The sequence below is a fragment of the Maylandia zebra genome, linkage group LG5 (genome assembly GCF_041146795.1).
Source record: "Maylandia zebra isolate NMK-2024a linkage group LG5, Mzebra_GT3a, whole genome shotgun sequence".
NCBI lineage: Eukaryota > Metazoa > Chordata > Actinopteri > Cichliformes > Cichlidae > Maylandia > Maylandia zebra.
The window spans coordinates 11,432,801-11,446,892 of record NC_135171.1 but is presented as its reverse complement, the minus strand read 5'-3'; the positions used below and the strand labels follow the sequence as shown (position 1 = coordinate 11,446,892).

Genomic DNA, 14,092 nt, shown 5'->3' with positions numbered 1-14,092 from the left:
CCTCACACACCTTGATTTAATTAGGTTTGGTAAGGGAAAAATAAAACTGTGCATGAATAAGAAAGTGAGAAAAGCTGAATGGATAGATTGCTGTCTTAGCTGAATCAAAAAGCTCACATTTCAACCATCATAGGAAAAAAAAGTAGGAATAGGGGTTAGATTGATGTGTTTAGACTAGATGTAGACGTAAGCTTGTTTTAATGTTAAGCTACTGTATGACACAAGGCACTGCCATTACCTTCACTGGGTAATAATGGACTCCATATGTTGGCAGGGACTCCACCAGGGCCAGATACCTTCAGTGAAAGAGGAACAGGTTAACAGGAATTCAGCCACTTACACTTCATCACTGTCATCTGGCTGTTGTAATACAACAGACTGAGTGGGATTTAAGCTACAGCCATTGAGAAGCCACAATCATTTGAAGTGGCAAGCTGATCGATTTGTTTCAGGGCTGTGACAGAGTCCATTGATCAGTTCAAGGGCAGAAATCATCGGAGTGTAAATGACCCAGGGTTGCACAGAATTACAGTCCTGGGAAAAACAGTGCAGGGCTGACACTCTCCCAAGGCTGGCTGGCAAACTGCCGACTCTAAGAGCACCTCCTCTAATTAATGACACATTCTGGCATGGTGACAGTCACCTCTTAAAACAACAGCCACCACAGAGCAGACATGTTAAGTTAAAGAGTAAGACCTGACGTAGAAGCTGCTGTAATGCAGAAGAGAAGTTCAGCCTTAAATCATTTTTAGTCTCTCACACACACACACACACACACACACACACACACACACACACACACACACACACACACACACACACACACACACACACACACACACACACACACACACACACACAGAGTTGTTTTCATGACTTACTGAACAATGGCTTGCCCTCTGGTCAGTCCTATCAGCTTCTTGTAATGTTCAATCACTTTTTCCTCACTGTAAATGGATAGATAAAACATTTAATGAATAATCCATCAAGTGTAGCATATTGAAGCCACAGAGGGATTGCTGTGCGAGGGCCATTTCTCCAACACACTTTCTGACTGCTCATGCAGAAAATGCAGTCTGCCCTACTGGCTTGCTAATGGCTCTCGTCTACCTCTCCTGCAAACGCCTCACATTTACATCCCATTGTAATCATTTCTTAACAGCCACACTGCAAACATACTGAAACTTAACACACAGAGAAAGCGAGAACGACAGACGTGTACATGTGGTCACCCAAGCACCATAACAATGTAATTTTAATTAGGATATTAAACTGCTGTATCAGCTTCAGAGACTGTAGCAGCCTCAGATGACCAAGATAAGCAAGAGCAAAGTGGATTGAAGAGGCAGACAGTGATCTTTCAGACAGTCTGTGGCTGTCAGCACCTCCCAGTGCTCTCCAGGACTAATGAGCAAACGTAATTAACACGACCCAGACGCTAATGAGTCACACTGTCAGAGGAAAAAGCTTCTGACAATAAGAGACTAGGTCTGCATTCAACCTTGACACCTAAAAAAGCTCATCAGAAAAGTTAACTGCTGTGTTCAACCAGGCGTTGCTGACCAGTGAGCAGATTTGTTAGAGTCGTGAAGAAAGGGGCTGTGGTGTTGGCTAAAAGTTTCTTTGGTGCTAATCCGAAACTACTTAATCATTCATTATCCTCGTGCATTTTGTGGTTTTCTCAGACCACAAGATCTCAGATATCTTACCAGTAGTTGAGAGACGGGTGTTCCCTTAATACTCTGGTGGGCAGGACTGGTAGCTGTTTCAGGTCTGATGTAGCAGTTTCAGCACTGGAGTGGGGGAAAAAAATTCTGTTAATTTACAGTAACAGAAAAAGTTATTGTGCTATCCTTTATTGCTGGCAGTGTGACAGTAAAGCACCAAAACTGCACCGATTATTGCCTGTTAACACACAATAGTGTACAAGACTTCCTATACATGGGAATCATGCTTAGAAGTCCAAGGTATCCTGTTTTGGCCTTAAAGTAAGTGGCCTGTGTTGACCATGAGTAAAGAAAATTTCAGTGTTTACGCAAAAATCTCAACCCAAAGTCTAAAAATGTGTCGAGAACATTTCTCCACATGTTCGGACTTTCACAGTGCGTTTTGGATTTCAATCTTAAGGCATGGCAGCAATAACTCACCCTTGTAGATCTTTAAAAAAGGTGCACTGTCAGGATATTGTTTTCATCTTTCTTATCTGAGGTAGAAAGAGTATAACGTCCCGCCAAGACAAAACTTGGGCTTTATTCATGTCTTGCCAGACTTCATTTGCGCAGCACATGCAGAGCTTTTAAGTCACAAAGGGCTTGGAGAAAAATAATCTCTTAAAAAATATCAAAGCCGTTCTATGCAGGTTCTCCGCAGTAAGCCACTTCAGTTATGTAATTTACTGCATGTAAATAATAGTATATCGATTCCTCTTCACGGGTAAGCCAAAGAAGGGGTGTTCTCATGCACAAACCAACCAACTGTTGTAATCACTTTATCTGTACAGAACTGTGGTGTTACTGACTGTCAAGGTCTCTGATACTGAACCATGAGTCACTGCAGCCTCTTGTAGATGGGAGCACTGGGTCTACAGTTTCTGTCAGACAAAAACGGCTCAGGCTTGGCGGGCCAGTCCACTGGAGACCTGAACAAAAGCCATTCACAAGCACTTGGCAGCCTCTGCCTGTGTTGAAAAGTACTGTATGGGCCAGTCCTATTACAAAACAATCCATGTCTTCTCAGACAGGCCTATAATATTAATATGTAGATCACACCATATTTAATATAAAGCTATTAGAACATCCTCAGCTCTTGTGCTATCTAACTAAATTACAATAACCTTGAAAATAAGTATTGAATGACTTTAAGATCATAACCATTTAACCTCAAGCTGACTTTGTGGTCATCACTTTAGCTCATCTTCAGAGAGTAATGGAATCAAACGGTAAGACGGAACCCTAACGATCCAGCTATGCGAACCTGCTCCCTAAACCAAAGGAAAAGAGTGAACCACCACAAGGACAGAGGCTCCTGACTCATTCTCCCCTGTAGTTACCTCTCCTAGGTTGACTGGGTTTTGCTGCCACGGCACTTAGCTGTGTGTTTGATGGCATACATTTTATGGGGAGCTGGGGCCTGGTGTTGTCGAGGTGATCTACTCTGCAGCCGCACTGCCGTGTCAGCAATCTGGAATTCATTACTATGTCTGTTATCTTCCCGCAGAATGCAGCGTGGGGGCAATTCCTACACCCAGTGCAGCCCAACCCGGAGCAGCCTACCCAGTGTGGGAGCGATAATGCTCATGTGTCAGCTGTTCCACAGGGCTGAGACATGGCGAGTTTGGAAGAGAGCACAATGAGAGAGCTGGTTGCTGTGAATCGACCACTAACTACAGGGTACACCTGCAAATAGAACTGAAGACCAAAACTGTCTGGGTGTAATGCCGGTTTATGCGCCGCACATTTTGAACTAAACAGACACTCAAGTTAACTCGAAATCATCAACAGATGAATAGACAAATGTCTGAAGATTACGTTTGAAGGTAATTACAATTACTCAAAAGAAAGAAAAAAAATCCCCAGCCGCTCTTTAAACTGTAAGGCATAATTAAAGCCATCAATCAGTTCAGTGATTTCCAATGCTTCCACCAAACCCCAGAGAACTGCTGAAACTTGTTGCTGTGAATTATACCTGCAGGTGCGGAGAGGACAGCAATAAAGTGTGAATCAGTATGCAATACTGCACAGGAAAAGGAATTCTAACACAGAACACAATGGGAGACCTGATGGCGCATTAATTCAAATCACAGCAGGGGGCCAGCCCACACCAAAACAAAAGCATGACTACAGTGAGTCCTCCTGACGCCAAGTTGTCTGCAATTGGACAGTGGGTCTGGCTCATCCCTCTTAAGGCAGCTGTGTCTGTATGCGGAGGGCTCCCTGACTCCTCCGCAGCTAATCTTTACTGCTCCAGGACCCTTCGCTGATACAGTATATGGGAGGCACATTCATATGCTTCCTGAGGGGATTTACTTGGCCTATTCTCTCACAGGAGTAGAAATAAAGGAGATCACTGACAGGGATGAGAAATACTTCCACAGAGAAGTGGGGGATGCACCAGGACAATAATAGTGGTAGATAAATGGGATGGGGGTGCTATGATCAAGTCAGACAAGGAAAAAAGTATTTTGCCACTGAGGGAAATCCATTCTATTTATTAATGTGTAAAGTAAACAAAATCTATTGTGTTTTACAGCCTAAAATCTAGCAACCACAATGCAAGTAGATATCCCTGCAAATACAGACTAACGAAACTCCCAAAAAACTAAAACAGAACTGTTTGATTTGGAAACTTCCCATCATCCTCTCTGATTCTTCCAGATTTGTTGGCCAGTTTTCTTTTATTGTGCTTTCAGAGTCAGGGCAAAGTACAGCCCATCCCTACACCCACATGAACTGAAAGTTCAGACAGTAAAGTGCATGTTACACTTTAAGGATATAACAAGCCTGAAATCAAAACACACTGAAATGAAACACAAGAGGAATAAATCTGCATTGAAGCTATAATAAATGGTAATTAATATTTATCAGGTCAGTCGCGCTTGTAAGAAAATGGAGCAAGTTAATGAGCACAAGCAGATGCAGCCAAGTTGTGTTTTTCCCTTTTTTTCCTGCAGGAGAACAAAGGCAAAGGTTTGACAAGAGGTTGAACTGCATTTTCAGCATTGCATATATATCGCCATTCAAACAACACAAGCGCACTCGCCTTACAAAGCACAAATCTTTGTTTCTGCACAATGGACGGAGAGGCCTTTAGAGGCAAAGCAAAGAGACAACACATGCAGGTTCAGGCTGCTTCAAGCTGCTTGCTCATTCAATCAGACAGGCCAGTGTTTACTAGTGGCAGCAAATGTCCTTCACTTCTATGACTGGAGGGGGAAAAAAACAAACAAAAAAAACAAACAACCCCCCCACACACTTTATCACTAGGCAGGCTTCTGAGAGCAAGTTGACTATGAAAGCATTATCACAACTAGTGAACAGATTATTGAGCTCTGGAACAGAATCTCCCACCAGTGTCATCGACCCAATCGTGTACACTACGTCCCATGTTTGTACATGTGTCATTCAGGCCATGTTTGTTAGGGTACGTGACATTTATTAATAGATGACGCCATCACTACATGCCAAAAAGTAAATCTGTAAAGTGTTCCATATGTTTAGAGCACAAACACATTGCAATTGCATACGCAAAGGCAGGAATTAATAGTAAATCTGTCTTTGAAAGCACTATGTGGATAATGCCAAGCCACATGAGGTTCAGGTAAATGCCACAAGAGCAACCAGAAAAAAAAAAAAGAAAAGAAAAAACAAAATTATTAACTCAGATAAGTCCACCATAATACAAAATCTGAGCCAGCAAGTTGTACATTAACAGACAGCCATCGTTTAAACAAACAGAACTGACCAATGAACTTGGCAAACTCTGCTTCCTTTATAGATGACAGGAACAAATACTTTATAGATTATGCAAAGCCTGCATTCAAGTGCATAACTTAACTTATAAAAATGTGTATGGAAATCCGTTTATCCAATACATCAAAACATCTTTCTAAACTTCAACAGATAGTACTGTTTTGAATGAAAATCAACTTGATGTAATAAAGACCTTTGAGCCAGGCAATATTTCAAGGGGTTCTTACCTGCTGTAATCTCCTTTGGCCTCCTAAAAATGGGAAAACAAAGAAATTAGTGAAAATATTGCTAGAAAAGTCAAGACTTAATAAACTGTGCTAGTAGCTAACATTACCGCAGAGGTCAGTCACTACAAAGGCAACATTACATAGTAAACATCAACACGTTTAATTTTGAATTTCATTCATTTCAATAGCTAATAGCTAAAAGCAAGCATGTAGTCGAAGCATAAGGTGATTTTAGACGTCACTGTTGATATAAAAAGGCACAGTTTGGGTAACAACAGCTCCGACTGTAGCCCCCCCCCCCCCCACCCCCTCAAGAGACAACTATTTTCAAATGTTGCGAGTCCACCGAGCGTCCTCGTTTGGGCTGAGTGACAACACTTTAGCCTGGAAAGGCTGCGACAAAATCTTTCTTACCTGCAATGCGAACGCGGCTAACTTGAACACATTTTCACTCTCCACTTCAATGGTCTCCTGTTGTTAAAAAAAGAAGAAGAAGAAGAAGAAGAAAAAATTGGCAAGGGTATTTAAAAAGACAATGTGTAGCCCGTTTGAAACACTTGACTTGAGAGAAAAACCTTCCCGTCCCGTACCTCGGTCCCACCGTTACCGACTGAACCACTCTCGCAAAGTCAACCCCGTGTTACAAAAAAAAAAAAAAAACTGCCCGTGAAGAGGATTTAACATGTTTTTCAGTCCCCGAATTTATCCTGTCGTTTACTCGTTAAAACTTAACGCACACACCGGAGTGCAGAGAGAGCCTGGGTTAATGCCCTGACTGAAGTTGCTGCCCCCTCGGCAAAGTGGTACGGTCCGAAAGCAGGTTCAACAGTCTGCGTCTCCCATGGAGATCAGTCTGCTCTCCCCGCGAAAAGAAAAAACGGCAACCGCAACGTTTGATCACGTGCTGCCTTCATGTGCTCCTCGTATATCCCACGTTCCCCTGTCCTCTTTTAGCAAATTTGCGCAGAACTTCACACATTTAAGTTTATTTCAAAATGATTAAAAATAATCAAACACCAGTATCTATTAACGTTTATTAACTCTTGTCAGCAAGTAGCACAATAATTTTGCTTAATTTTTTTTTATAAATAATTTAACTAAAATACAAAGGGAAAGTGACTCCGGAGCTCTGAGTTTTTCATTTCTGTGTTGAAACCTTTTGTTCTGTTTGAATGTACCCTAAACATTAACATTCGACTTTGATAACACCGTTAGTAAATTAGAACAACACTAGGTGGTTTCCAATTGCCACTGAAAGCAGCATTCTGCTCTTGAGCGGTGGTAGAGGGCCTACTGAGAGATATAACAGTATATTATGAATAAATATTACGTAGGCACAACAATTCAGTGTAAAGAACCATGAGCAAAGGAAATCAGCGCATAGCAGGCTATGGGAAGTTGTTACATCTGAAGCAAAATGATGGGAATTTGTGATTTGTCATGCTAAAACAATAGGGAATCAAAATGGGCAATATTAATTCTGTAGAAAAGTGCATGTTTTATTTTTAAAATGTGCATCATGTAGATTTTTTTTCTTAATATTTACTCAAAATTAAATTACCCAGAGCTGTTATGCACCTTCCCATAATGCAATCAGCTATTGTGTGCAATTTATTAAAATGCCAGTTTTGGATACCCTTATACAAAATATTAAAAATAATAATAATTTTTTAAAATATTTTGCTTCAGATGTAACAACTTCACATAGCCTGCTGTGAGCTGATTTTCTTTGCTCATATATATTATATAAAACACATTTTGCTCGCAAACACTTACATTAAACACTAGAGATTTAGCATTTAGGAAGAACAGCTCCACTGTTGTGTTGTCTTTCAAGAGGGTGATCTTCTCAATGTAAAACCTGTGAAAAGTTTATTTTGGGTCAGTAAGGCTTACTAGAAACAGATTGCCAGTGCAAGTCAGCCAGTGTTTGAGCATTAAGCACATCATCATGTTCAACACAGTAATGCTGTTTGGAAGACATACAGCTGGATTTAAACCATGTTCCATTACTGCCACCTGCTGGTCATGACGAAACAGTGGATGTTGCTTCAAAACGGGGCTCTCATTATTATAGTGTGTAGAACAATAAAACATGATAGGCTGATGCTTCCAGTAAAACACTCACTCACCTCACAAGGAACTTGAGCTCCAAAGGCCCCGAAGTCTTGGAGAAGTAATGATCGAGGACTTTACGATCTAGCTGGAGCCAGTTACTCTGGCCACTGAGCAGGGATTAATTGCAAAAGAAAAAAAAGAAAATAATTTTTGCAATACAGCTATTTTTCAATTATTTCCCTTTTATTGTTAAAGTAAATTTTCCTCAAGTGCACTTTTGCATTAAAGTGTACACATGTGGAAATGTACTTACGTGTCATCTATGAAGCACAATCCAAAGTACTCTTTCTCCTTCAGATTAAAATGTGACGCTACCAGATCTAGCAGTTCACGGGACAAAAGCTTGGGCTGTAAAGTTTTAAATAATATGCAGGAGCTCAGTTTAAACTACTACTACTATTATTTTTTTTAAACATAAAACACCATAAATACAATGTGAAATAAATTAAAAGGGTGACGTACCTGAACCAGCAGCTCCAGCTTGCGGTCATCAAGGAGGTGAACTTGGCACAGGCGGCCCTCTGTCATCTAGAGGGGAGAAACAAAGACAACTCCTGTAAAACAACACCTCAGCTCAAAGCTGTGCCTCCACTGTTTCAGGCCTCTTTTCAGGTCCTCTTCAGTGTCACGATTGGCTTTGTGATGAAGGAGTGAATAGGTAAGAAAATCCACAAGCTAAGCACCCATTTGGGACCCACGCTCCCAAAGATCAAAGTCTTCACAAGATCATTCTCTTTACATGTCTGAAAACTATTGTTTAAAAGTCCACTGGCAACACTTTGGCCACAGGTCTGCTTTTTATAAGGCCACAGTGAATCTCAGAAAAAGACATGGAGATTCTTTTGCCGCCAGACAGGATCCCATATCCTGTCTGCTGGTGTGTCCTTTTCACCCACATATCCTTCCTCTGCATCAACACTAGTCCTATGAAAACATTTAAGATGTCGTCATCCCACTTTTTCCTCTGCTGTAAAGAAAGAGCAGTGAAAGACAATGATGTCCTCCTCCAGAGTTTAATTGAATTCCCAGTCTATTGTTTATGATGAATGGTTTGTAAGACTCATTATGTTGCAGTCAGCAGAACTGTCTTTCACTGCAGAGCACCGTAAACATTATTGTCTTGTGATAACTTATAACTTAATTTTTTAAGCTGCCACCAACACTTTGATCTGGTTCTGATCATTTGAGACGTGCACACTCCAAGTGCCATTAATACAGAAAAGGGATTTCTATGTAGCACTGAGGAATGCAGCGACACTGCTATATTCATTTCCTTGTGTTAACATATATTATTCCTTGCTAGTGGAGGCATCGGTCTGCTACAATGTACTATGAACACACTTCATATTTGCAGGCTTTATTCAAACACTCCTGTCTGTAGAGTAGCTGCATATAAGGCTGCCATGAGCAGCTGTTAGCTTAGCTTGGCATGATGATGGGAAACAATGGGAAGCAGCTAGCTTGGTACTGTCAAAAGGAAGTTCGACTACAAGCACAGCTGAAACATTGACATGGTTCAATGTTATTTCATCTTTCAAAAACTTCATTCCCTCTTAGTTTGACCAGCCCAAAGTGGTTTTTGTAATATCATGTAGTAGACTGAGCCTGTGAAACACACTAGAGGGAAGAAGCGCCAGCAAACACAATCTCAACATATAAGAAAGCTTATAGTGATAATGTTAAAGCTTCTCATTGGGGCTGGATCAGGTGATCATTTAGTTAAGATGTAATAGGCCCCAGCTGCTGTGTGCTTGCTATGACGCACTGAGCATTTCTCCATCATTGGAACTCCCCACGTGTTTACACACCACTATGCTATTTCATCTTTTATTTTGAAAGTCTGGCTTTCTCGCACAGTGTCCTTTGTTCTGCCTTCCTCCACTCACCCCCAACAAGTCGCAGGACATGACTGCCCCTCCCTGAGCCTGGTTCTGCTGGAGGTTTCTTCCTGTTAAAATGGAGTTTTTTTCTTCACACTGTCTCCAAGTGCTTGCTCATAGGGGTTGTCTGATTGTTGGGGGTTTTTCCTCTGTCATTGCAGGGTCTTTACCCTACTTGAGGTGACAACTTTTGGGATTTGGCCTCTTTGGAGGTAACTGAGGGTCACACTGACCTCCATTCAGGGAGACCACAGGCAGGGAAGACGTCTTGTGGCACTTTTTTAAACCTTAAATGTACTAGGACATATCGTTCTCAGCACCACAACAGAGCAGTCATTTCACTTTTATACAGCACAGGCTGCTTTTCCAAGCTGCTGTTTTTCAACACCCAAAACCTCAGTGAGACTTACGCTTCCAGAGACAGCTGGATGTGTGTGTTCAGTTGTGTGTACGGTCATGCTAACTTTTTATTGTGCCATAATTTTGCTGAAAGCTGTAAAGTTCCAGATTTTAAAACGACCTCCTCAGTCTACTGTGCACGTGTCCAAAGGTTTAAGCCTCTGAATCTCTGCCAAAGACAAACAAAGAATCACAGCAGCTCGACTGTATGAGAAACACATCTTTGGCAGCTTTGTTGTGGTCTGCCCATTATGTGGTTCTCTTTTCATACTTCTTTGTGTCTTGCTCTCTTTTGTCTTGTGTCTCCTGGGCTTTCTTGTCTGTGTCTGTCAGTGTTTCTTTCTTATCTTTTCGTGTGCGTCATGTCACGTTTTTACTCCCTCTTTTTGTTGTTGTTGGGGTTTTTTTTCTAGCCTTGTTATTGTCACATGCCTCTTGATTGCGTTGACCATTAATTCCCTGTGTATTTAGACTCCTGTCCTCCCTTTGTTAGTCATCAGTTTATCTGTTTACTGGCCACCTGTACGGTTGCCTTTCTGATTTGGTGTTGTGCTGTTTGACCTTCTGCTGGTTTATGTTTGAACTGTGTCTTGCAACAGTTTTGGTAAGTCTTATTAAAGCTGATATTGTTATATTACCTCTTAGCCACATTTTTGCATTTAGGACTCTCCTGAACTCCACACATAACAAGATTTGCCTTGATAAGAATTATAGTAGATGACAGTAATGTCCATTGTTTAAACAGGGATTAATCACTATAGCAACCCTTTTATGAGTTGTTGTTGCTGTCCAAGCCACAGTCCTTCCAAGAGCCTATCTATCAATGCTGTATTGTTGTAAGCCGGGGACATCAAAACAGAAAGAAAGGGACAAAGGTCTTTAGATAATGGTCCGATTTTAAACTCACAGCCAGTCGTTAAAGTGACCTCACTATCTAAAACTGCGTGGGACACAAAGCCTCTCATCCATAAGTTTTTACTCTCCGTGTCAATGTTTAATTATTTGTTAAAAGTGTCTATAACGGTATCCTGTCCTCCGTAAAATAATGTGCACAGCAGAAACAAGGTCTTGTATCGTTCTTTATGATGACTAAAATCAGGTTATCACCTCACTAAATTAACCCATGGTTTCCCAATCTAGTTATCAGTTCATTCAAATAATACAGGCTGTACTTCCTGAGAATTCTCAGGAGGAATAACATCACACAGAGACTGCTGGTGTCCTTCTACAGAGCCACCATTGAGAGTGTTCTAACTTACTGCATATGCATCTGGTACACTAGCTGCACAGGGGCTCAGAGGAAAGCACTCCAAGGGATCATTAACACCGCCCAAAAGATCACTGGCTGCCCTCTCCCCACACTGGAAGTTCTACACAACGCCCACTGTTTTAAAAAGGCCCAAAACATCATAAAAGACACCTCACATCCTGGCCACTCCCTGTTCGAACTGTTGCCCTCAGGCAGACGGTACAGGGCAATCAGAGCAAGGACTAATAGACTCAAACACAGCTGTTATCCAACTGCAATAACACATCTGAATACTACAAAAAAATGTCCATCACGCCACTCTTGTGTTAATCTATGCACGGTCTGAAGCATGTGTGTGGGAATGTATGTGAATGTTTTACTGTTATATCTTATTAGTATTTTAAGTATTCTATCTATTTTATTTATTGAATTTTATTGTTTTATTTATATTTTGATATTGCTAGGGATGATGCAATGATCGGGGACCATTCTTAATTTCGTTGTTCTCATGACAATGACAATAAAGTTTCTGATTCTGATTCTGATAAGTAGTGGTTATACAAAGGAAAACAAAATTATAATATTATAAATATATGAAGAGGTTAAACAAATAATACAGACTGAAAGCTACACAGACAGGCCCACTTTGATGCTTCAGAGATTAATTCTAGGAAACAACAAACTTTTCAGTGACATAGAGGAATGCTTACATTTAATTGTTGTATTATGTGCATTTTGGGGGTTGAGGAAGTCAATTTCAAGTACTATGAAAATGAAAATAGCGCTGCTTTAAAATTAAAGGGATGTGATACCTGTCTTTTTTCAGAACTCCTTTTCAAAGAAGTCAGTGTCAGGTTTTCTGTTTGCTCTTTCAAAGACACAAATGAACTTTACCTTCACATGATAGCATGCAGGGAAAGAGCAAAACCCGAGAGAGAAACCTGAGTCTGCCCAGATGACGTCCATGAAAGTAAGATGCGTAAACCACGCAGACAGCGCTCAGGTGTTCCAGGAACCACGCATTTCAAAGAAAATTTTGGAAGTGCCCCTTGTTACCCGGACGCCGAGATCAAACGGCCGGTCACGCTGCTTTCCAAATGATTACCACGTGTCCTGGGAGAGGGACCCTTGTTAAAAAAACAGACTTTGTGACTCAGCATGAGGCAGCCTGTGCCTCCTCACGTTCACACAAATAAACACATGCATGCACTAATGAGCCAGATGAGGAAAAAGCACTGACTCACTTCAGTCAGAGGAAAGTTTGGCCATAAAAATCCAATACAGTAATTAATCACAAGTGCTGCCCAGGCAGCTAGTAAAATCAGCTTTATCTGACTTCCTCCCACTTGAGATATTTACACTAATGCCCTCATACCTGGTAGCATTTCCCAATCCTGAACCAGGCTTCTAGGAAGCGTCTGCATGGCATCAGCCCACGATTGTACCAGCTCCTCAGTGTCTGATGCGCCAGGCTCCAGACAAGCTGGCTACCCGATGCCACCAGATCCTCCATCCCACGTATGATACGCACAGCCATGTCCGAATGCTCTTTCTCTCCGCTGGCCACCTTTCTTTCTTCTTCTACTGGTGACACCTTGCACTTTCAGAATGAGTAGAAGAGCTGATCTGTGGACCACTTTGTTTTGCTTGAGAGCAACAAGCTTAAAGGGAGCACTTACACTCCAGTACACACAGACACACACACTAGTCTACTATGTCTCCCCCAGCTGATGTAATGTCAGTGAGAGTCGGCGCTCTGGAGAGGCTGGAGCAGAGCAGCGTGCCTCCGGCTTGGTCCTGGGCCCCAGTCCAAAACACTGCCTCACAGAGTGCAGGGGAGGGCAGGACAGAACCACAAAGCCCCTGCTGCAAAGGCTCCATCTCCCACCACATAAACACACTTGTATACTAATACAACTTACATGCGAACAAACCTCAGCTGGCCACTCTAAAGTCCCACATTCGTTCATCTGTGGCTCACAGTAGTATAATGTTGAATTTTTTTTTTGAGGGGGGGGGGGATTGGGCAAAAGCGAATGACTACATCTCTCGCATTACTTTTTTATTTCAGCATTTATTTCAGTTTCATTGTCTGAGAAAGGGTGTGGGAATGGTCCGTCACTTTGTCTGGGATGTGGGGAGCAATTTCCTGAGGAGTCCAGACATTCCCACCCTCTATATTCTGCAGAAACACTAAAAATAATTGGTCCTGTTTGGATCAGCATGGCTGGCAAAACTGACGAGGCAAAACTAAAAGTGATACCGTCTGGGGAAAATCAGTTGGGAGGGCTTTGATGCAAACACGCCTTGTTTCTTCCTTTCATACGGCTGTAAATAATAGGTGAACTTCACGCGTGAGCTGAACACCTGAGTCAGACCTACAACTTGGAGAAGGTTGAGCAAAAACAGCACGAAAGGAGAGATGGGGGAGTGCTGCGGCTCACATCGAAGCAATATCCTGATGTTTGTCTATGTGATCCCAGTTTCTGAGAAATTTAAAAGTGGCCACAGACAACAAGGTGCCGTTTCAATGCACATGATCAATGTAACCGTCTGCTACATCTGCAATGACAACACAGAAGAAGGGTGGAGACAGAGGTGAGAGAAGGAGCCTATTAGTGAAAATTGTGTATTATTAATTACCAATGAAAAAGCAGGGCAGGAAGTGAAGGTTTGTGTGTAAACAAACACAACCTTAGCACCCATCAGGAGCCGCCATGTATCTAAAATGCATTGTGTGCGCAGCTATGC

At 41.8% G+C, this 14,092-nt stretch overlaps 1 protein-coding gene across 9 annotated transcripts in view; it reads right to left on the bottom strand.

Moving 5' to 3' along the window:
* The window catches only part of frmd4ba (FERM domain containing 4Ba), a 41,921-nt gene that overhangs the window by 14,309 nt on the left and 13,520 nt on the right, over window positions 1-14,092 (bottom strand). For 2 of the 9 annotated variants that reach the window (XR_013098589.1, XM_076883746.1), the window contains exons 1-10: window positions 12,717-12,915; window positions 8,276-8,341; window positions 8,067-8,161; window positions 7,828-7,920; window positions 7,472-7,556; window positions 6,110-6,166; window positions 5,696-5,718; window positions 1,710-1,793; window positions 882-947; window positions 239-296 (exon numbers count right to left, since the gene is read on the bottom strand). Coding sequence is in view for 6 of the 9 variants with exons in the window: in XM_076883746.1 (XP_076739861.1) it covers window positions 239-296; window positions 882-947; window positions 1,710-1,793; window positions 5,696-5,718; window positions 6,110-6,166; window positions 7,472-7,556; window positions 7,828-7,920; window positions 8,067-8,161; window positions 8,276-8,341; window positions 12,717-12,878 (789 nt within the window). In the remaining 3 variants the exon portion in view is untranslated. Of the gene's footprint in view, window positions 1-238; window positions 297-881; window positions 948-1,709; window positions 1,794-5,695; window positions 5,719-6,109; window positions 6,167-7,471; window positions 7,557-7,827; window positions 7,921-8,066; window positions 8,162-8,275; window positions 8,342-12,716; window positions 12,923-14,092 lie in introns of those variants that run through there. The other 7 variants (XM_004567391.5, XM_004567392.5, XR_013098590.1 and 4 more) reach the window with 6 other exon arrangements.